This window comes from Struthio camelus, chromosome 6 (assembly GCF_040807025.1).
Source record: "Struthio camelus isolate bStrCam1 chromosome 6, bStrCam1.hap1, whole genome shotgun sequence".
NCBI lineage: Eukaryota > Metazoa > Chordata > Aves > Struthioniformes > Struthionidae > Struthio > Struthio camelus.
This window is the reverse complement of record NC_090947.1, coordinates 34,195,106-34,216,699: the sequence shown is the minus strand read 5'-3', so window position 1 is coordinate 34,216,699 and position 21,594 is coordinate 34,195,106. Positions and strand designations below refer to the sequence as shown.

Genomic DNA, 21,594 nt, shown 5'->3' with positions numbered 1-21,594 from the left:
GGAACAGATGACAGAATCACAGTCATGTGCTGCAGCAAATTAATATAGTGTATGGGAAACTTTTGTTCTTCACATATAGACTCTGCATGTAAGACGGGCAGTTATTTCCTTTTTCCGGGTTTCTCTAGCTGTGGTATCAAGATGGAGTGCTTGTTACATGAGGGCTGACTTACAGGAGAATATCCTTCTGTCTTGCAGTTCTGTCCAGCTGTAGATGACAAAATATCTGACCCACTACAGGCTCTTGTTTCAGCCTCTGGATTTCTCGAGCCCTCCGTGTTTCTCGTCTCCTCCTGCATCAATGATTGACTTCAAGAAGAGGGGCACAAATGCTGGGTGGTGATAGCAGCAGAAGTACAGGCTGGGAGCCAGCGCTCTCCTGGGGGCTCTAATGCTCTACAGCTACCCAGGCCTGTTTCGCTGATGCTTGTTTTCTGCACATTTCTTTCTTGAATGGAGGCCTAATACTGCTTCCTTCAAACACTTAGCAAACACTATTCAGCAAGTGCTGCTGCTCCTGCTCATTGGCTCTTGACCTCATTTCTCCCTCCTTGCCAGCAGTGCACTGTCCTGACTTCACATCTGTTCCCCTTTCTCCCCTACTATCTTCTTTTCGCACTTTTTTTTAATGCAGCATTCCCAGCATAAGTGTCTATGTTGGGAAGCCTGTAGCCCTTGTAATCCAATTACTGTAGTCATTCATTGATCATCAGACAAGTAGATTAGAGTCACCTGAAAGCCTGTCAGGGTCCCTGCTGTAACCAGTTTATTGGAGCAGTGAAGAGAGATGCTTTCTGGAAAACCAGTTCATTTTGTTCCTGTCACCCTTCAGTCCAGTGTGAGTGGGACCACAAAATATAACCAGGCAGAAGAAAGGCTTTCAGGTAGGAGTCTTCTGTCCTGTCTTGAGAGATGCTGTCTTTAGGTGGTGGGTTGTTTTCTTTCTATCTCAGAATGACCTCTCCTAGCCATTAATCTTTTAAAGAAGGTTATCATTGCTATAATCAGGCTCTCTTTGAAGCCTTAACTGAGAGGCTACAGCTTTGTTTCTCTGAGATAAATATTTCTGCCTAAGGTAAGCAAAGTATGATGTCTTACTTGTCTAAAGCGATGAAATATTTGTGATAGCTTTTCAAAGCCACTAGTTATTGGAAAGCGTTTTGCTGTATTTCAAGCATAACATAAATATAGAGGACTATAGAAGACTTTCCAAAGTATACAAATCTAGTCTTGTTAAATGTCCAAAAGGCATTCCAGACCAGTAGCCTGTTTGAACTGTTTGGCTAGGTAAGAACTGGTTCTGAGCACTAATGAAAGGGAGAAGTCTTTTGTTGCTGTTGAAAGGTCAGAGGTAAGCTGTTGTGAGCAGGGCTAATATTAGCCATCAGAGAAACTTTGTTCAAGTGAGTGTCCCAATGTTTTCAGTTGAGCACTCTGTACGTGTCACTAACAGCTGTAATCCTTGCAGGACTGAGGGTGTTTTTTGTTTTTTGGTTTTTTTTAAATAAATTTCCTTCTTTCAGCACCTCGAGCACAAACATGAGATACAATGCCGGCTAGAGACGAAAAATGAGGGACAAAACCAAAACATATGTGGAAGCTTTTAATGATATAGGATTTGTGCCATCACTATAAGTTATGTTCTCTAAAGACAGCTTCTTGATATAAACCATTTCCAGTAAAAGAGGAACCAAATTTGGATGCAAATGAGGGATGCATGCTTGCAGAATGAGCAAAAGTTAAATGCTAGGAATTATATTAATATTTCTTGTAAATGAAAAACAAAGCTGAGATGCTGACAGACACAAATGTTTAATTTGAAAAGAAAAAAGCCCAACAACAAACCCGCTAAATCTGGTGGTGTCCTCAACTGTGAAGTAATCAAATGCTGTGCACATTAAACTATTGTAACTAGAATGACAAAAAACAGATGGTTATTATAACATCAGTCTTAGGAGTGGCCCTGCATTAGCCAAGGGGCAAGCTGTCCCAACAGGGTTTGCTAAATTCTACAACGCTATAGGTTTCAGCTGAAAAGGGGAAGTTATCAAAGTACATGTAAAACCTGTTAATTGAATATATACCTGAGCAATTTCTAAAGTATGGACGTGATGATACCTCAAAGACCATTTCCAAGAGCAGCTGATGTGGATTAGCTACTGGGAAGTCAAAAAGTCAACCAGCAGACTATCTCATAGAATTAACTTGACTCATAAAACTCTTCAGAAATCACAAGTAGATTTGAGGTAGGCAAGCTGTGGGATGGGAGGAAGGCCTCATCAGATTGAATCACTGAAAACTGGTCCCCAGGCATCTGAGAGTAGGATGTAACGTGTTTTTCTGGGAGAAAATGGACTTGGTTTCTGACACTAAGGATCATTCTTGACTGCATTCCTTTATCTGGACTTTTATCTTGCGCTTTTAGTGCAGTTATAAATTCACCCAGCTCATGAGAATTCTATGAATCTATGAAGCTTCTATGAATCATCTTCCAGCCAAACTTTGCTGAGCATCCTTTTCACAAATACTAGATTAACTTGAATTTGTCAAAGCACAGTCCTGTTTCACATACGTTACTAAACAAATGGCAAATAGCAAACACATCACATTTTTGTTACTTGTCTACCGTCAGTCATGATTACATCTGATGGAGTACACACCAAAGAGAAATTGTCTGCAGGCTCTGCCACCTGGTTATGTAACCATTAAGCACTATTACATACCCAATAACATCACAGTTAAAATGGCTAACTAAGTACTAGAAGTGACTCGCCTTAATAGCTAAGCTTTTCGTCTCTAGTACCTCATATTTAGGCAGAATGAGAGTCACAGGTGGAAGAGCACCTGTGAGATTGTCTAATGTTTGCCTTGAAATTACAGAAAATGTGTTGTAGCAACATGTTATTCAAGCATTTAACTGGGGCGCAATATAGAGTCCCTAGTTTAGTATGGCCAACCAGATTGAAAACAAAGATCCTTTTCTGTAAGAACTGTCCCAACAAACCAGCTTCTCAGAAAGTCCATTGATAGGTTGTTGTTTTCATTTTACTGTCAGTTTTCAGAGAGAAAACTAGAGAGGCCCAAAAAAAAAAAAAAAAAAAGACTATCTTCGGTCAAGGCAAGAAATTGGGAAATGTAGTAGACAAATAATACTGAAAAGTGCCCCCTCCTTGTCTTTATCCCAGAATGTCGTTTCTTACTGATCGAAGCTCAGGCTTAGCAAAAAAAACCCTTCCCACAAACATAGGACCCCATGCTGAAAGTTAGCAGGTCCTGCCTTGTCCTTAGTGGTTCTGAAAGTCTATACTGTCCTCTAGCCCCAAAGGCAAAATTATCCACATAGGAGAAGATGCATAACAGAATTTGTGTATGTATATTTGGCTTAGAAAATATATCTAGCTAGATAGATATACCACTCTAACATCTGCTTTAGCAGCCCTTCTTGAAGCTCTGGTTTTGTCAAACACTGATGCTTCAGTTTTAGAAGAATGAGGTTTGCATTTTACAGGTTGGAAAAAATGTGCAGTACAGAAATGTTAAGTGCCTTAATACAGATTTTAGTATGAGCAGTAGAGCAAAGGAACAGAGTGCAGGAATTTTGCATAGTTCTGTAACATTGGAGGTGTTTCAGTATAGCTTCAAGTTAATCAGGCCTTGTCCTGGCTGCAGTTCCACAATCATAATGGAATAACATTTGTTCTCTTTTTTTCAGGATGAAGTTTTGTTTTGCTGAGGTTTTTTTTAATTATGACTTTTAGGAGGAAGAGGCGGCTGACCACAGACAAAGCCTAATAGAATTACTTAATCTTTTCTGCACATAAATGCCAAACGAGGCTTTAGTCAGTTATCTACTTTAGAATTTCTTTCTGACACCAGTTCTCTCCCAGAAATATGATGTTGCTGATTCTCTCTTTTTTTTTTTTATATATTCTTGTAACTTAAAATATATCTTTGCTGTCAAGCCGAGTGTTACATGAAGTGTCCCTTAAAAGTGTTCTTAGCACAGTATCTGCTTGATAACTAACTGAGCAGAGTGAGCAGAGGTATTTTAACATTACCGTAGCTAACAGAGCCATTCTGTTCCTGGTGTGGGTTTACTAGAGAAAGGCTGTAACTCTCTACGTTAACAGCATCCTTGGAAACGTTTGCACTTTATGTGACTGCCTGTTCCTGTTGTGGTTCCATTGGAGTTCTGCTCACACAGAGCCCTCTTTTTTTCCTAATGGAATTGATATCTCTGCACATGACGATGCATTGCATTTAATTTAAATCCCACCTGTGCATCCACACAGATATTGAGACTGTACATGTGAAGGTGAAGTTCTGCCTCAGCGGTATGCACGTTTTAACCGCAGAGTTAAGGCAGGTTGCTGTAGCATATATGAAGCACCTTTTCTGCAGTTCTATGTCAGATTGGTTTAATTGCGTTTACAGTAACACTGTAAGAGTCCAGATATCAGCATGAATTTCTGGCAGGCTATACGACATTGGGGAGCTTGTTAGAGCGGGCCAGCTAAGCTGCCTTATAAATGCATTTGGTAGATGTACGTGCTCTCAGGCCTTCCATGGAGCTGCTGTCTGTGGCCGTGACAAAAGAGCAATCACTTGATGTAAACAGCTTGCAAACAGTGTTAGTCATTAGTAAGGTAGACAGTTCTGAAGGCAAAAGCAAATACCACTTTGGTAGCAAAATTTCCAGTGAGACTGTCACTGAAGAATTCAGTCTGCTGACTGCAAAGTGATCTGCAGTGAATTCAGCTGAACACTTTGTGTCTCTGTCCTTTGAACTTAAAATTAAGATTTTTGACTGTGTTTCTCCCAAATTATGGGTCTTACTGGTATGGTCAGCCTTTGGACAGTAGGGTTTCTGGGGTGGCATCTCTTTCAAATGCTGTGGGCTGCAGAAGAAGCTGGGAAGACAAATCAGAGGTGAAAATGTTGATGACCTGGTAGCATCCCATGCAGAGGGAAAGACTCAGAGAAGAAAGGCAGAGCATTCATGGAGCTGCAGGATAGGACTGGGGAACTAGCTTGCAGTCCTGCAGTAAAATAGAGAGATTGATAGACTGGATGAAATGGAACTCAGCCTCCTAAATATATCCTTAACCACCTTGGCTAGTATAAGCTAAGGGTATTGTCAGTCTTGGGTTAAGGGCTTTTCTGAGTAAGGGGACACACAACATCCAGCCTATCACTTGACCTGGCTCTTCAGTGAAGGCATCTCCCAAGGCTACTTAAACCTCTAGCCTTCCATTTGCAGAAACAGATTATAACTGCAGAAAAAAAAAAAAAAAGATGGGACGTAGACGTCCCCTAAAGAACACTGCTAGGTCATTAAATATGTAGTTCTTGTGGTCCAAGTTTGCCAAATGGCATACCAACCTGATATCTTTAACAAGACAGAAATTTCTCTAAATGTCTCAAGTAGATGGAGGTCTCATATTTGTTTATGCCAGTATAAATCAAGTTTGGAATTTTTGGAAAACTTGCAGAGACTATTTTGCCCACATCACTTCAGGCCTGAGGCAAAAAAATTCTTTATGGGAAGAAAGACAGATGAGATGAAAGTCCTAATATCAATTTTCTGCCTAATAAAATCTGTTATTCTTTGAGTCAACAGCACTGTTAACATGAGATCTGGTAACAGCTGGGAGTTATTTACATTGAAAATATATGGGGAGGTAGAACTCAAAAGTCTGTAATTTAGCTGGCTGGGCTCCTTTACAGCTCTGACTGTATGTATATGTGTGAACGTGAGTCTTACTTTGAGAGATTTTAGTGGAATCTGCTGCCTCTTTCTCTGAGCTGCTCACGTGGAGAGCTTTTTAAGTTAAGCATTCTCTTCAGCTCAGTTGACATGTTAGCCTCTGAGCCAAAATGATACTTAAACACCATAAATGGTAAATGTTGCTGAGACAGTCCTTTCGCATGGCCCAGGCTAGGCATTATTTGGCAGTTAACCATATGATTCTGGCAAACAGATTCCTCGAGTATAATTAAATCTCTTAAAAGACTAAACTTATAAGACTAAACAGCGTGTTTGCAGTGTTCTGAACATAAGGCAGCGAAGACTTTATTCTTTGTATGTCCTTCACTGTAACTAGTCGTAAGCCTGATCGTGTGCATTGCTGAGCACGCTGAAATCCTGATACTCCAACAGGAGATGTCAGCACTCTGCAGCTCACATTAAAAAGTCTTCTGAACATCTGAGTAGGCAAATGAACAAGAAAATTTACTAGAATAGACGATGTCCATAAGATGTTAACTGTTTTGGCTAGAGGCCAGGTAGAACCCAGGTACAGTCTGTGGACTGTATTTTTAACGTTTATGTCCTGATCTGGACTTTCTGCTTCACTTCGCTTTTAATAGCGGATCTGGAAATGAAAACGCCATAGTGCAACTATTGATACTAATTCTTTTTCCTTCTTTCTGTGTGTATAGATTTATCTATATCTTTTACCTTAGAAAGTAAATGGTTGTATGCTTTCATTTTAACTGGTACGTATGTGTATTGTACAATTATTTTGTAGTAAATTAATTTAACTATGTATGGCAGCGTTTTTCCTTTTTTTCAGGTATACACGTACATTTTCAACACAATAACTCACCTCTGCTTATCATTCTACAATACAAGTATATTTACTGTCGTATGCAAGCACCAAGCTCTGATTCAAGTCTGGATTCTCCAAAATTCAAGTGTTTGGCCTGGGCTCATAGCTAACAATAATAATAGTCTTGTAACAATTTCCAGTCTGTAGATTTGTGGAAGTTAAATTGATGTAAGGTGCTTCTGAGATCCTGGAGTGGAAAAGTGTTATTTATCACTTTAAATCTCTATTCATAGATGTTAATAGATCAATAGATGTTTGATATGCTAGCTGTAGATAGATTAATTTAGTACTGATTACACAAACACAGGAAAGCAGAAAGAGAGATGAATAGAAATCGTTGTGCATCAGAGGTAATATATTTCCTCCTTATTGCCTTCCAAAAATGCTGAGAATCCATCTTTTGGTAAGCAACTGGAAGGAAACGAGTTCTCCTTAATCTCAATGGATTTAATACGCTAAATGACTTTTTTAAACATAGACTTGGATGCTTATTAGACTGTCTTTCTAATAAAAAATGAACCCTTGGGGTAAGGAAACACTGTGGGAAAAGCCTATATTATTCTTGCTTAGTATAAAACATATGTGGGTATATAAGGTAGCTCTGCTTACTATTTCTGGTCTCGCACTGAGCTCTTTGGAGTGATACATGTGGAGTGTCGTGTTTGTTTCCCATTGAGCTGTGCATCCTATTACTTGCTATTTCCCAACATTTATGCCTATTAAAACCTGTGGAAAGACCAAAAAAACATAGGAACCGTTTAAGTGGGATCATTGTGGTGGGCTTCTAAATCTGTCACCCTTTGAAAGGGTGGACATTTTTATGAGGGCAGTGTTGTTCAGTAGGCCACCCTTGGTGGCCTTATCGAAAGCCAGTCGAAATGATAAGACCATTGCTCTTCATAGAACTCCCTAAGCTGGGCTTATATATTAAGCCAAACCTCAGCTCTGAGCAAAGACAGTTAGTCTTTTTGAACTGGGAGTTTTATTAGAGCATTTGGGAATCGGTTGCTCTATCAGCAGCCTTTGAGAAAATCACATCTTGTGTATTATCGTGCGTGACTTGACCATATGTGCAAAATCAATAGCTGTGGTTAAGAATAATAGCTGTTTTAATAAGCTACAGTAAAATAAACTAGTTGCATGGTCAAGAAGTTAATAACATGTACTTGTGTTTTATCAAGCTTATCCTAGGTAGTGCTTTCTGATGTTCCTCTTGAAGTGCCGTGATCCCCCTGGGGTGAACTCGCTGCAGCAGTGAAAGTTGACTAGGGAAGGAAAGGGGAGGGGGAAAACTGGCTGTTTAGATTAGAATTTTTGTAGTCATTGTGACAGTATTGATATGTTATCTGCTATATTCCTTCTTTTCATTCTTAAAAGTAAACCTACTCCTAATTCAAAGTAATAGGAAGTAAGAGTAGCGAGAGAGATGTGAAATGGCTGTAGGTGATTAGAGTGCATTAACATAATAGGAAGAGATTGGATCTACTGTATTTCACATCCAGCTGATTAAGCATGAGGATGGGTAGATGCATAAGAAAGTCATGGCCTTTATGCTAATGTCTGAACAAACTTTCTTTAGGTTCCAGATTTTCTTTCTAATGTCAAATGTGCCGTATTTTTATTGCTCTGTGGTTTTAGCAGCAGAAATACCCCACAGTGCTGTAAAAGAAGTTGTTTCTGCCAGAGACATGCTGACTAGCAGTATCTGAGTTTGGAGCTGGACCTAGGCTTTCTTCTTTCTCTTCTTTCCCCCTGCTTTGGGCTTCGGAGCCAGCTGTCACCAAAGATCATGTTAAATTTAAACCCCCACACAGTTCATATGGTGAAAGGGGCTTGGGAAGAATGAGGAAAAGAAAGCCCTAATACAGGCCTTTCGTTGCCTGCTGCTTGCCTGTTTCTTCTTGAGTGCTGTTTTTCTTGCCTTCCTGCCCTCCATTTTCCTGGTGCAAGTTGCAGATTTTGTACCTGATGCCTTGTGTATGAGGTTAGCAGACAACTAGTTGTAGCCAGGGAATATGAGCTTCTGTGGTTGTTACAATTCCTGAAATTACCTTTTGGCAAAAAATGCCTGGCTTTTGTGTATGGTTTTTCTTATCTCACTTTCCTGGCAAAATAATTAGCTAAGTATTTTCAAAAGGAAGTGGAATCACACAGTATTCTTTCCCCATAAGTGGGAACAGGAGTTATTTGTTTAATCTTGGAGGGGAAATCTTGCAGTTTCCCCTCTCTTCCCAAGTGTCCTCCAAAAACAAACTCAATGCAGTTTTTGCGTGCGAGGTCATGGGTAAAATTGAAGAAACCCTTACGTGTTTTAAAATGAGTTGGGTAAATGTATAGGACTGCTATCTAGTGGTAAAGTTGTGAAATGTGAAAGCCTTCATCGGAGGAGTACTGAGTTATTTTATGGTGCTACATGAAAAATAAACAGCTAAAAGCATTTACAAGCTTCAGAGAGTTTGATAATAGTTAAGATCCAGGCCTTTCAGTTTGGATTCTGCATGATTTTGTCAGTCCCTGCTGAGAAAATGGAATGATTGTAGACTAAGAGCAAATAAAACTAAAGAACGTATCAAAAACTGACTGTGTTGTATTGTGTAAAACATTGCTAGAAAATAAAGTTGTCAGTAGTATATCCGTATAAAAAACACCTCCTTAAGAAGCAGAGGGGAATGCATGTGTTTTGAAGGAAGTCAGCTGAAGTTGCTATGGAGTCAGTCTTTTTAGCTGTATATTTATTGGGTCCTGGATATCAAACAGTTGAAAAGGAATACTGGCTGCATTAGCCACAGTCAGGCTTCTAATTTCCTGTGTGATGCTGGCTTGAAATGGGTAGAATTTGCAGCTGCTCGGGCATTTTCAAGCTCTGACATGCAACGGATTTCATATCTGGTTGGTAAAGAACTACCTTCACTGCCTCCGTGCTCCAAAGAACATCAGCAACAAAAAAGAGAGCCGTTTTTACTGATGCTTTATGATACTTAGTGAGAAACTAAGTAATATTTCATGGACTGGTCTAAATCAAACAATGTACATGTAGTGGCATAGCATAGGTTTGCAAACAGGAATGTCTTCAGAAATGTTAGGACATACAAAGTTGCCTTTGCTTCTGCTCCTGGAGTGATCCTCAGGTTTTCAATATTTCGAACTTAAAAGTCCATCTTAATGTTCCTCTGCAGCTTCCCCTAATGAAATAACTCATTCATCTCTCCAGTAAGTATTCTTGCACTGTTGAAGCTATGTCCTTTAAGTTTTAACTATGCATATACCATAATGTTTCTCTCTTTCTGTCTAGCAGCCATCATAGTCTCCTCTGTAAGTACTAAACAGGAGATGAGCATAAACCTTCACAGTGCTTAAATTCAGTGTAAACACTATTTTTAAGATTTGTGAAACGGTTAGCCGAGTTGTGGCCCCCATAATACCAATTAGGCAGCTTCAGTTACAAATAGTGAGCGTTGATCGGTTGCAGTGGCACAGTGCTCTTCATCCTCTAATCCTGCAGGTTACCCTTTTAGGAGTAGGAGCCTGCCCCTGTGAATTACTTGCTGTCTTCTTTTTAGTATTTTTACAGCTCTGTACAAGAAGCTGATTTCATTCCAGTGCATTAAATTTTTATTTTTGTGGCATATGTTTTGGAGGAATCAGCATTGCTGAAAAGTTTCTTTGGGAAGGTGGTTTTGTTATTCGTTCTGTAGCCCTTCACCTATTCTTTTTAATAAGCTGAGGCTATTATACTGTATTGTCTTCCTTGATAACAAAGTCCGTGTATTTAGACTACACGGAACCGGAATGTCAGTCTAATAAAGCAAAGAGCGGGCTGGGAGGGATGGGGCGTGCTGCTAGTACTCAGCGCCAGTTGTACCAGGGCTCTGCTGGAGGCAGCTCAGTCTGTTCTGGGAGAATTGCTGTTAGAGCCACTACCGGCAAACTTGACTCCTAGTCACTGTTAACCCCCTCAAGGGAGCGGTTTCAGCTCTTCTTCCTGTTACCAGTCCTCCTCTGCAGCCTTGAACTTCTCTGATCATACCCCTAGATTGTTTCTCTGTTAGTCTAGCACCACACCTCTGCTTTATACCTATTTTTTTTTCTTTTCTCTGCTTTGCTTTTATTTTGTGTCTGCTTTCTTCCTTCTATTACCAGTGTTATGTATTATTTCAATGAAGGGGATTGTGGAAACGTTACTGTTTCTTAAAAGTGTCCTTTTTTTTTTTCTATGCCTCTTTCCTGTCTTATTACTTTCTTGTTTTCTCCTTTCCTTCCTTTCTTCTTTTTGTCTTCCTTTTCCCCTTTTGTTGATTTTTTGCTTCCCCTGCCAGATCTGTTTCTGTTTGAGGGACAAAAGGGTTTTCTGCAAGGCTTTAGAAACGTAACAGAGGGATATGTTCTGATATTGCCCAGTCCAGCAGTTGTATCCAGCAATTTTCCTGAGTAAACAGTACAAAACAGAGGAATATGGTGAACCACAGCAGTTTACTGCAGCAGTTGGGTTTGACCCAAATTCATAGCTATTTTCTGTACTTCATTAGTCATTTCTAAGTAGGTGCTATAGGAAGCCTTAAGACTGATCAATGTGGCCTGATGGTAATTCAGGAATTTCAGCGTGCTAAGTCCATTGCACTGAACTGAGTGGATCTCAGTCGATTCCTGTTTTTCCATTCTCACGTGCATCAACGTCTCTCTGCTCAGTGCCAAGGAAAGACCTACGACATAAACCAGCAGGACAAGATTTTGGCTAGAAAAAGCTTTGCTACAGGGAAAAGCTTCCTCTCCAAGTAGCTTCCAAATTTGTGTAGAGCTCAGATAGCCCTGGGACAAGCTTAACGTTTGGCCTCCAGGAGGTTCAGCGGACTTGCTCAGTGAGGTGCTTCCAGCTTTTCTAATTGCTGTCCTTTTATGAATGGCTGCTTTGCTCCGGTCTGGCACTTTGTTGTAATGCTGTTGTAATACTTTGTTGCTGTAATGCTGTTTTGGGTGATCTGATACACCTTTGAAAATTTTCAAGGTGGGAATGAGCAAAATGAAATTATTTTCATGTATGGACAGAAGGTAGAGTTGGCATTATAGAGGCAAGATATAAGAGGTCTGAACTCAAGGTAAACAAAACAAAAAGTGTATCCAAGTGACTGATAAATATTTATGACCTCCTGCATTTGGTAATGATCACTACTTCGGCTCCAGAAGCGTCTTTGCTCAGGTCTTTAGAGCGACAGTATCTTCCTAGTCTGGTATACTGTGCAGGACGTAGTCATAGCCTGTGAATCTGGGGCGGAAAAGACCATTATAGATGGCGGAAATGATGTATCACAGCTAAATTATATTTTTAAGAGTGATTAATATTAACTCCAACACTCATCATTTGATTGTATTAAAAAAAAAAAAATCCACAGCTTAAGTTCTGTGATATATACTCAGGTTTCAATCTTTCCCATCATTATACAGTTGGCTAAGTATAATATAGGAGAGGAGTATGGTGAGCTAACCTACTGTACTCAAACCCATTTGATACTGGCAGTCTAGCAAACTAAATAGTTCATAGTTTCATACAGAATGCCAAATCCTATATTCCTGTGAGTTTAAATTTTTAACTCATCAATCATGAAAAAAAGGCTGTTATATATTTTAAGCTTTTTATGTGAATTTAGCACAGATAAAAGGCGCTGAGTTACAAGGATGGTATTATTCTGCACATGGGTGTGTGTGCTGGAGGAAACTGAGTGCAAATTTCTGTGTGCTACTACACCATATATGTTAACATTGCCTTAGGAGGGTCTAGAGCAAGGACAGTTTCATTCCCCTTTCTCTGGCCTTTCTTCTAGGACTATTGGCAAGGGTAAACAACTATATTGGGATGGTTACAGTGCTGTTGTTCTCTGCGAGCTGAAACAAGACCAAAGACTCATAATCGGTTTGAACCTACGGTCAGTTAAAAGCTCATTGTGAAATCCCATAACAGATGCCTTTTGTTTTCCTTTTGACTTCACAGAAAAGAAGAGCAGCAAGAAGGCGGAAAGTGCACAGGCTGTTAAGTTAAACAAGACTTTTGCACCCATCTTCCTTAGAGGCCTGACTGACCTCAAAGTAATGGATGGAAGCCAAGTGATAATGACTGTGGAGGTATCAGGTGTGTAGCCATAAAACAATATTATTTTACAAATCTTGGTGCTGCTGCTAAGTTGTGCACTTTTTACCATTCTCCTTTTCTCCAGCAAGTGTCTTTGTATTTGTAAATAATGTTTCAAGGAACCAATTTTTCAGAAGCAAAAACTGGTCTTCAGGGTGAATGAACATTGGCCAGTGTTTTATGTGTTCAGACCTGTAGAAGGGTCTCGTGGAATAATAATCCACTTGCTATTATCAAGTCCTCCTGTTGAACTGAAACTAAGTCTCAGAGGACTGGTAACAGCCTGTGTTGTGAACTGAACATGATTGAGTTCCTGTCAATTGGGGACAAGATTAGTGTTGTAGAAGAGATCTGTCCTGGTGTGAACTTAGGCAGTAGAAACCCTTGATAGCTACCTTCGTGGTACCTACAAATCATTTCCCCTCCCTGTTGTATAAACACTTACCTTATTCATTTGTATTTTAACTCTAAGAAGACAGGCTTAGGACTATTCTACATTGCAAAGTATCAACAGAGGTAGTGAAATTCTGGGATATTTTGAAGATGGAATTGCGAGTCAGGTGGCAGAAAACAATCAGTCTTGTTTATCTTCTCAGCCGCACGCTGAGGTGTTTGTCTCTGATATTTTTTGTTTCCTATTTTTCAGCTAACCCACCTCCTGAAATTATCTGGCTGCACAATGGGAAAGAAATCCAGGAGACGGAAGATTTCCACTTTGAGAAGAAAGGCAATGAGTACAGTCTGTACATCCAGGAAGTATTTCCTGAAGACACAGGCAAATATACCTGTGAAGCCTGGAATGACTTAGGAGAAACTCAAACCCAGGCTACTTTAACTGTACAAGGTGTGAAGTTCTTCTCCACCTTAGGGAATGCAAAAGGGAAATCATTCTGATGTGCTGGAGGAGTGTCTATTTAAAGCGGATGAGTGTTTGTAAGGTCTACTGTGAAGGATAGTAGGAATTCTCAGTCTCTGCATCTGAATTAACGAGGATATTGAGCAGAAGCAAGTTTAAAAAAAATCCTTTCACTCTGGGACATTATGTTACTATTTCAAAAATGCATTCCTGAGTCCTATTCCTAGGGACAGTGCAAAACTTCTGCTAAATGCAGTTTCAGATTATAGTTATAAGGCTTACTTAGCCATGGACTAAATGTAAACCATTTAATGATATTTTTCTTTCTAATTAAAGCATTGAGCATTTGGAAAAGCTGCCCAGGAGCCAGGAATCCTGCCTTCTTTAATATTAACATTGTAATGGTAACAGGTGACGAATGCATGATTTCTGCAGTTTGAGGACCAGGTCTGCAAATTTTGGCTTTGAATATCCACATATAATGTAAATCCCACAGTAAGCACAGAAGTACCTAGAAACTTCCTGTGGTTTGGGCATTTACTAGCTTCATGACGCTAGACTCCTCTGCCTAATCTTGCTGTAAGCCAACGTTTTCCCATCGTCGTTAGCTTAGAATTATTGGAGACTGATGGGAGACATTTATTATTTTTCATATAAATGGCCTTACACCCAGGATTTCAGAGAGCTGTGCTTCATGGGGTGGGTCTATAGTCTGTCATCACTGTCTGCTCTAAATTCAGCCTGTTCTCTATTCTCTAACATTCCCTGAGGGCTAGCCTCTGGGTCAGTGTTTTATACTAAATTCAATTTTATTGCTATTGCCAATGATGATTTATTTCATGAGCTCTGAATTGCACTGCAGTCGTAGTGCTGTCACTTGCCCTTAAAGCTATTCCGGCCCACGTTCTCCAAAGACAAATCTTCAGGATCCCTTTTAGGTCAGCTTTAAAGACTCTTTTTTTTTTTTTTTTTTGGTCTTAATATAAGCCTGTATTGAGCCAGTAAAGTGCCCAGTAAGTGATTAATATTAGCACCAATGAGAGTTACTTCCAAAATTAAAGCCTGACTTACTATCAGTTCAAAAACTTATATCCGAAGTGTTCAAAATAACTTTGCTTCTCTGTGATTGCTTTGTCTAAAGTTAGTTCCTGTTAAGCGTGGTATTTTCTCTTGACTTGTAAACTGTGTTTGTAAACTACAGAACCTCAGGATGGTATTCAGCCTTGGTTCATTAGCAAACCAAGATCAGTGACCGCAGCTCCTGGGCAAAATGTACTTATATCCTGTGCCATTGCTGGAGATCCTTTCCCTACCGTTCACTGGTTTAAAGATGGCCAAGAAATAATACCAGGAGCAGGGTATGAGATCCTGCAAAATGAAGACATCTTCACGCTGGTATTGAGGAATATACAGTCTCGTCATGCAGGGCAATATGAAATTCAGCTCAGGTAGGTTTGCCATAAAAAAGTTTGTTCCTATGGAAGACATAGTTATATTTACCTTCGACTTTTTAGCTGCCTAGGTGGAAACAAACATTCCTCCTTTCTCCTGTTCCTCCCTGAACAAGACAAGAGGTCCCTCCTATTTGTACAGAAATGTAGAGTACTAAAGGAACTAAATATTTCTGAGGGATGAAAGGAGCACACCTTTAATAAAAGAGTAAAGGAGAAACACAAAAAAAGTCAGGAAGAAGGGCAAAGTGGCATATAGTCTCCTTTTTGGATCCTAAAAAGCAAAGCTTTGTAGCAGCTATATGAGCAGCAACGTGTGTTTCTAGCAAGGGAAGCCACAATCGATATCTCTATTTTGAAGCTTTTATCTGTCAGGTTTGGCATCTCATTGGATATTTTTAATGATGCCCCCTTGCCATAGGAATAAACTGACCAGGAAGGTCAATTCCACATGTTTATGCTCCATACCTGTAAGAGAATAGAGTGTTCCTTGACCATGTTTGAAATGTCTGAATTTTATATGGAAGTTGGAGCCCCCTTTTTCTAACATACCTTTGAACAGAGGCACCTTGATGCTTTGACCTTATTGTCTGTCCTACAATATTTGAAGAGTTGTTTTGAATTTAGCTTTTTTTTTTTCCTGTTGGTAAAATAACTGTCCTTTAAACTAAACATCAGATTTGCTGCTTCTTTCTTTTGTAGAAAGTGCTGTAGCATTTTAACCTCCAGTGGAGAAGATTGGGCCTCATTACATATTCCCTGTATGGTTTTAGAAAACCTAATGTGCAACTTTAAACTCATGTTATCATACTACGCTATTTACTGTGCATAGATGTATTGCCTTATTTGGCTAATATTTGTGACTTTATTAAAATTTATTTAACTATAATGGATATTTGAATCTGTGACACTGGAAGAAAATTATCTACTTTGCTCCACACACTACCTTTTTAGTCCAGACAGACTAGACCAGGAGACAGATTAGACAAATACTGCCCAATATTATACAAACCATTAGCATAGCAGTTCTGTACCATTTGCACCTGCTGGTTGTATGATGGTATGTTTTATTTTGATTTTTTGTGCTTTTTTTTATTCCATATATTTCAGTCTAGTACAAATTCAAAACTGAATTGTCATTTGCTTGCTTGCAAATAAATTGCTCCTATCTTCTTAACCCAAAGGAGGAGGGCATTTCTTAATAATTTTTACCCACTTAGCCTGTAAAGCAGTGAGTTTGATTTTTTTTTTTTTTAATATATTTCTGGTTGATTTTCCAACCAGTGTCAGAAATGGAAAAAAATTATTGCCCCAGTGATGGACCTGTCACTGTGTCGATGTCTAGTCCTAAGGTATGTTTCCATGGACTACCACAGGCAGCCACAAACTAGCTTCAGTATACGTTGTTTTTGTATGCAAGTCAGACAGGGTATATGCTCTACACCAGAGCAGTGTACCGTAGGAAACTGTAGCTGTTTTATGTTGAGGTTTGCCACAAAGAAACTTTTCTACTATTATATTCAAATCTTGTTACTAACGTTTTTGTAAATAGACCTATATATGCCATGACCTTTTTGCAATATAAGCTATTTTGCAGATTGAGACCCTTCGTACCTTTGCAATAAATTATGAACTGACTGATTTCAGAAGAATTAGTTTGTTCACAATCACCTGACAAATTTTTTAGGGTGATGACAAAGTCATCTAGGGCGTTCACAATGCTGATTTGCAAAAGTCATGTCTACATACACCCTTGCATATGCAGAAAACTCTTTCTGGAGATGGTGGTGTTTCTAACATAGATTGTGTGTTCAATTTTCTGAAGGTCAGTAACTTCTTCAGGAGATAGCAGGCCAAATCGGAGGAATTGCTACATTCTTCTGGTGCCTTTCTGCAGTTCTGTTTGCGTGCCCAGGATTTGGGCGTTTTGTCTTACGATATGCTAAGAGAGCAGAGAGAGATTTCACTTTGAACAGCACTGAAGGACTGGGAGACATTCCAGCAAAACATCAGGGAGGGGAGGAAGGAGGGAAGAGAAGGGGAAGAACAAATGGGAGCCAAGCGTGCTTTTCTGTGGCTGACTTGAGCAAGGTCAGTCTTAATGATCTGGTGTGGCTGCTGGTCACCTAGGCCAAATTTGTCACAGAAGACTTTTGTTGAAGGGGAAGCCTGATAACATCATGAGTCTGGAACATATAATAGACAGTACAGTTAGAAAAGGAATTGCATCATAAAATTAGCAGAGAAGGAGAATTTGGGGGGATTTGACAGGAGTAAGGTCTTACCTAGAAGAAAACACACCATATTGCTTACTAATTTAGTTATTCCCTGGTCCGTTTGCTGGAGAAATAGCTGGGGACCCGACAAAAATCAGTGTGTTCATGTTGGCTTTTTCTGATCCATAATGAGTAACGCTACGTTGCAGGTATAGCCAGGGGAATGCTGATCCCTCTTGTTGCCCTGCTCTCATTCGTAAAATACCATTCAGGGAACAGAAAGCTATGTGCTTTTAGGCAGTCACTTATGTACCGTGAACTCATGTACTGTGAATGATGGAGAAGCAGCTGCCTCAGGAATACTCAAGGAGCAAAAATGTCAGCTGTAGAACTTCATGTTTGCAGTAGAACTAAAATAATTTCCAGCAACAAATAATCTTATCTAAATAGCTTTTGAACAGCTGGCAAAATTGCCAGCCCATGTTGTTAAGGAACAAGAAATCAGTCAGAGTCTCTGTGAAACTGTCATCATTGAGATGGAAAATAACACCTCCTTTTTGACTTGGAAAACCACAGGCATCTTTTTCTCCTCCCATCTATTCCGTTCTTCTAGTGATACCAGCACTGGTATCCTTTTCCTATCCCATGGTATCCCATAGGTATCCCTATCCTATCCCGTGTTCTTTCAGTCAGTGTTCACGCTCTTAAATGCAGGGATAAGCAGAGAAATGGGGAGTACTGAACTGAGACTGAGTTTCGTGAGCAAAGCCTTTATAATAGCTCAGTCAACATCAGAGACCTCAGAATTCCTCCTGCAGCTCCTTAAACAAATCATCTGCTTTATTATCTTCTGTCTTTGCAGAAGCTGAGCCTTACTGCTTCCCCCACTCCATCTTCCATAAAACTTTGGTTACTGTTGATTAATCTTTTTAGAGATTTTGATAATATGATTGAAATCGGAGGTAAACATTCATCTCATAAATCAGGAGTACCTCAAATAGTCTGCAATTCAGGTTATATAAAAAACAGTTATAAAATCATATTCCATTCCACCCAACAGCAAATATAGTTCTATCTCTGTGTAAAATAAACTTTGCAAACCTTGTTCTCCGCTATCAATGCGTTGCCCATTTTTAGGGAGGAAAATCATGACCCCCTTCCTATTCCCTTCTCTCACTCAATGCTGTAAAATGCAAGTAAAATAATTAGTCTTTCAGGCATTAAAACCTTTTCACCGAACCATCAGTTGAGGTAAATCAGTGCATCCTCTTTAAAGCCAGTAGAGCTGCTCTGCTTTATGTCACTAAAGGTGTCCAGTAGATTAGTCACTTTCTTTGGGGCTGAAGCTTCATAGAGTCTAGACTTTATCCCCATTTAACTAAGAAAAGAGTTGCAAAACCTCACTCTGAGACTTTGCAGTGACCTGCACTGAAGCACCAGCTAGGGATCAACTTATTTACCCTTTTCAGTTAGTTCTTAGAAAATCCAATTTACTCTGCTACACTTGTTTCACACTTGGTAGGCCAGTAGGAATTTTTGGTGTGTCCTTACACTATAATTAACAGTGCTTTTTTTTTTTTTTCCCCCTCTTCCCCCAGAGAGTGCTTCCTGGGGGCATGCAGACAATATAAGTCTCATCTAAGGTTCAGTGAAAATATTTGAGTAGATCCTGCCAAAAAACTAGTATTTCAAGATATTTTGAACATAAAAGCCATTCCAGGGAAAACTGATCCCACAATAGAACAGGGAGCTATTTTTAAAATTGCTTCAGGCTTTGCAGCTGGAGTTTTGTTTGTTTTGTTTTGTTTTTTAATTCCTTGACGTATTAAAGATAAATCCTGAGCATGGGCATTATGCAGAACGACCCTTCAAAATCAAACACTTCCAAGCACTACTTTGCCGCATAGCTATGAAGCATAGCTTTTATCCATGTTCTGCATTAGTCTGCAGTAAAGGAGCCAGTGGGATCTAACTTTGTCTGGGGTTTTGTTGGTAAGATCCCAACACGGAGAATGTAATGTTGTGGAAGTAATGTTGTTATTGCCAAGATTCAAAACAGTAGAGACCTGAAAGACTTGAAGTAGGGCTTATATACTGCAAAGCTTTATTTTTTCCAACTGTCCTTATAAACCTTGCCTTGACCAACTTCTGAAATTGCGTAAATGTAAAAATGTTTACAGAGTTTCCAGAATTATTCTGGGTTGAATTTAGCATCTAAACCATCCAGTCCTCCTTAATTATTCTTGGCTTGTTTCTCTTTTTCCGTCCTGTGAGCTCCAAGTACTTTGCAAAGGTAGGTCAATGATCTTAGCTTCATTTTTTTAGATGCTGCAACTGCATTCAGAAGATAAAATTCTGTTCTCCCTGCTCCTGGAATCGGGGACGAGACTCACTTTGGTTTCATTGGGACCAGGATTTGACCTGGAAGGTTAAGCCTTTTGGACAGGGATGCGATGAATCAAACACAGACTAGAATATTTTTTCCAGTGGTCAGCTTTTCGTTCATTCACTTGAATCAGAAATCATAATCAAGAACAAAAACCTTTTTAACCATTGGTCCATCTAGGCACTTGTATGGCCTACATGTCATAATTTGTTGCTTCCCAACAAATTTTGGGAAAAAAAGAAAAATAAAGTAGAAAGAAAAAAATAGAAAAAAAAATTAGAAGAATAGAAAGAAAAAATTACTCTCCTGCTTTCTTCCTCCCTCCTTTATTTTCCAAACCGTGTGAAAAATAGCTTAGTTCAGAGAGGTCTATTTTGCCTTCCTTATTTGCTTCCTTGCGTACATGAAGAATTTGTTGAGGGAAAGATACATTGCAAAAATGAATCCTAGAGAAATGCCGTTATTTGTCACAATGCTCAAGGTGACACTCAGCATCTCTAGATCCCTCTCCTGGGAAAGTGCTGTCTCTGGTGCTTTAGCCTCTTCCTCTGGTGACACAATTCTTGTGGGCAGAAACTTTAGTCATATAGTCGTGACATAAGCTGAGCAGTGGTGCCTCTCCATTTGATGTATGCTGTGAACTGTCAATTCTTCAGCTTGCGAGGCTTTTCCTACTCTCTCAGCTTTGAGTTGGTTTTACATCCTAAAGGGAGATTAACTGAGCTCTGGGAGATTCTGCAAGGAAGGACTTTAGGCTAAACCAAGAGCCTGATAGCAGCCCTGTAGCTCTGGTGAGTGAGGAAGTTCTTGAGAAGTTTCAGAGTGCTTCCACTGATCTTTTGGTACCAATGGATATGTTGGGAGGCGGGGACACATGCATTTTTTTCCTGCTTTCTGTTTATCTTGCTTCCAAATGAAGGTTGCACATAACGGGAAGTAAGAATGCCAGGTCTCCAGGGTTAAGCTCGTGTTGCGTAGGACTGATTCAAATACTGTCTGTGCTGACTTAGGACTTCCCATGCCCTTTGGACAGTTTTCGTTTGGCACTCAGATATTCTCCAGTCTTTTATATTGAGGGAAGCAAGGGTTGTGGCTTTAACTGCTGTCCTTATGGATTGTTATCCATAACAGTTTCTTGGGTACGTAGACTGACTTGTTGGATTTGAAATGTTGAATGTGTTCCTATGGCTTCTCATTCTTAATGGCCTTAGGGACAAATAAGGTACGTTCTCTGCAGTCCTTAATCAGTTCAAAGGGATCAGTCTAGTTTTTTAATAGGACTTCAGGGGAGCTGTGGCAACATTTACAAAACTACTGTCTGGAGGAGTTACATTTTGCTTTTGGCATCTCCTGCGTTCAGTGGAGAAGAGCTGTTTGGGGCTGGAAAGATGATATATATCTGCTGGAGGGAGTGTGCAGTGGGGGCAGGGGGAGCAGCTAATAACTTCTTTAATGGGAGCCCTTTGCAGAAGGCATCCATGGTATTCCTCTGCAAAAGGAAGAATAAGTACTCAGTACCATATATGGTGACACTTTTATGTTTTTTAATATAAACATGTACAGGCTGGAGCAATTCATGTAGATGGGTTCTGCTGATTGGTTGGGTCGTGGGGGAGGGAAGGAAATGAGACCCTGCTTTTAATATCTTAACATTAGGAAACTTAAGAGCTTGAGACTTGAATAAATAAACAGTAGGCAGAGTTGGGAAGATTTTCAACTTTGCAAAATAGCCCTTTCCTCTGCCTGGATTTTCCCGCTTTTGTATTTGTTTTCCCTTAGCTTGTTTGTTTGCAGCTGTTTCATTCTGTAAATTGCTTTGAGTTTTGTTCAGGGAATATGCTGTTCCCAGTGTAGACAGCAATAGATCAGGGAAAGCTATGTGATATAGCTTGACTCCAAATATAAGGGGACCAAACCCGCTCAGCCAGCCACCACAGTGCTGGCCTTAGGAAA

General features: G+C 39.7%; 1 protein-coding gene across 12 annotated transcripts in view; it reads left to right on the top strand.

Annotated features, from left to right (window-relative positions):
• MYLK (myosin light chain kinase) overlaps nt 1-21,594 on the top strand; it is a 226,987-nt gene that overhangs the window by 128,038 nt on the left and 77,355 nt on the right. For all 12 annotated transcript variants that reach the window (XM_068949081.1, XM_068949083.1, XM_068949087.1 and 9 more), the window contains 3 exons: nt 12,595-12,732; nt 13,379-13,576; nt 14,790-15,036. In XM_068949081.1, the coding sequence (XP_068805182.1) occupies nt 12,595-12,732; nt 13,379-13,576; nt 14,790-15,036 (583 nt within the window). The remainder of the gene's footprint in view (nt 1-12,594; nt 12,733-13,378; nt 13,577-14,789; nt 15,037-21,594) is intronic.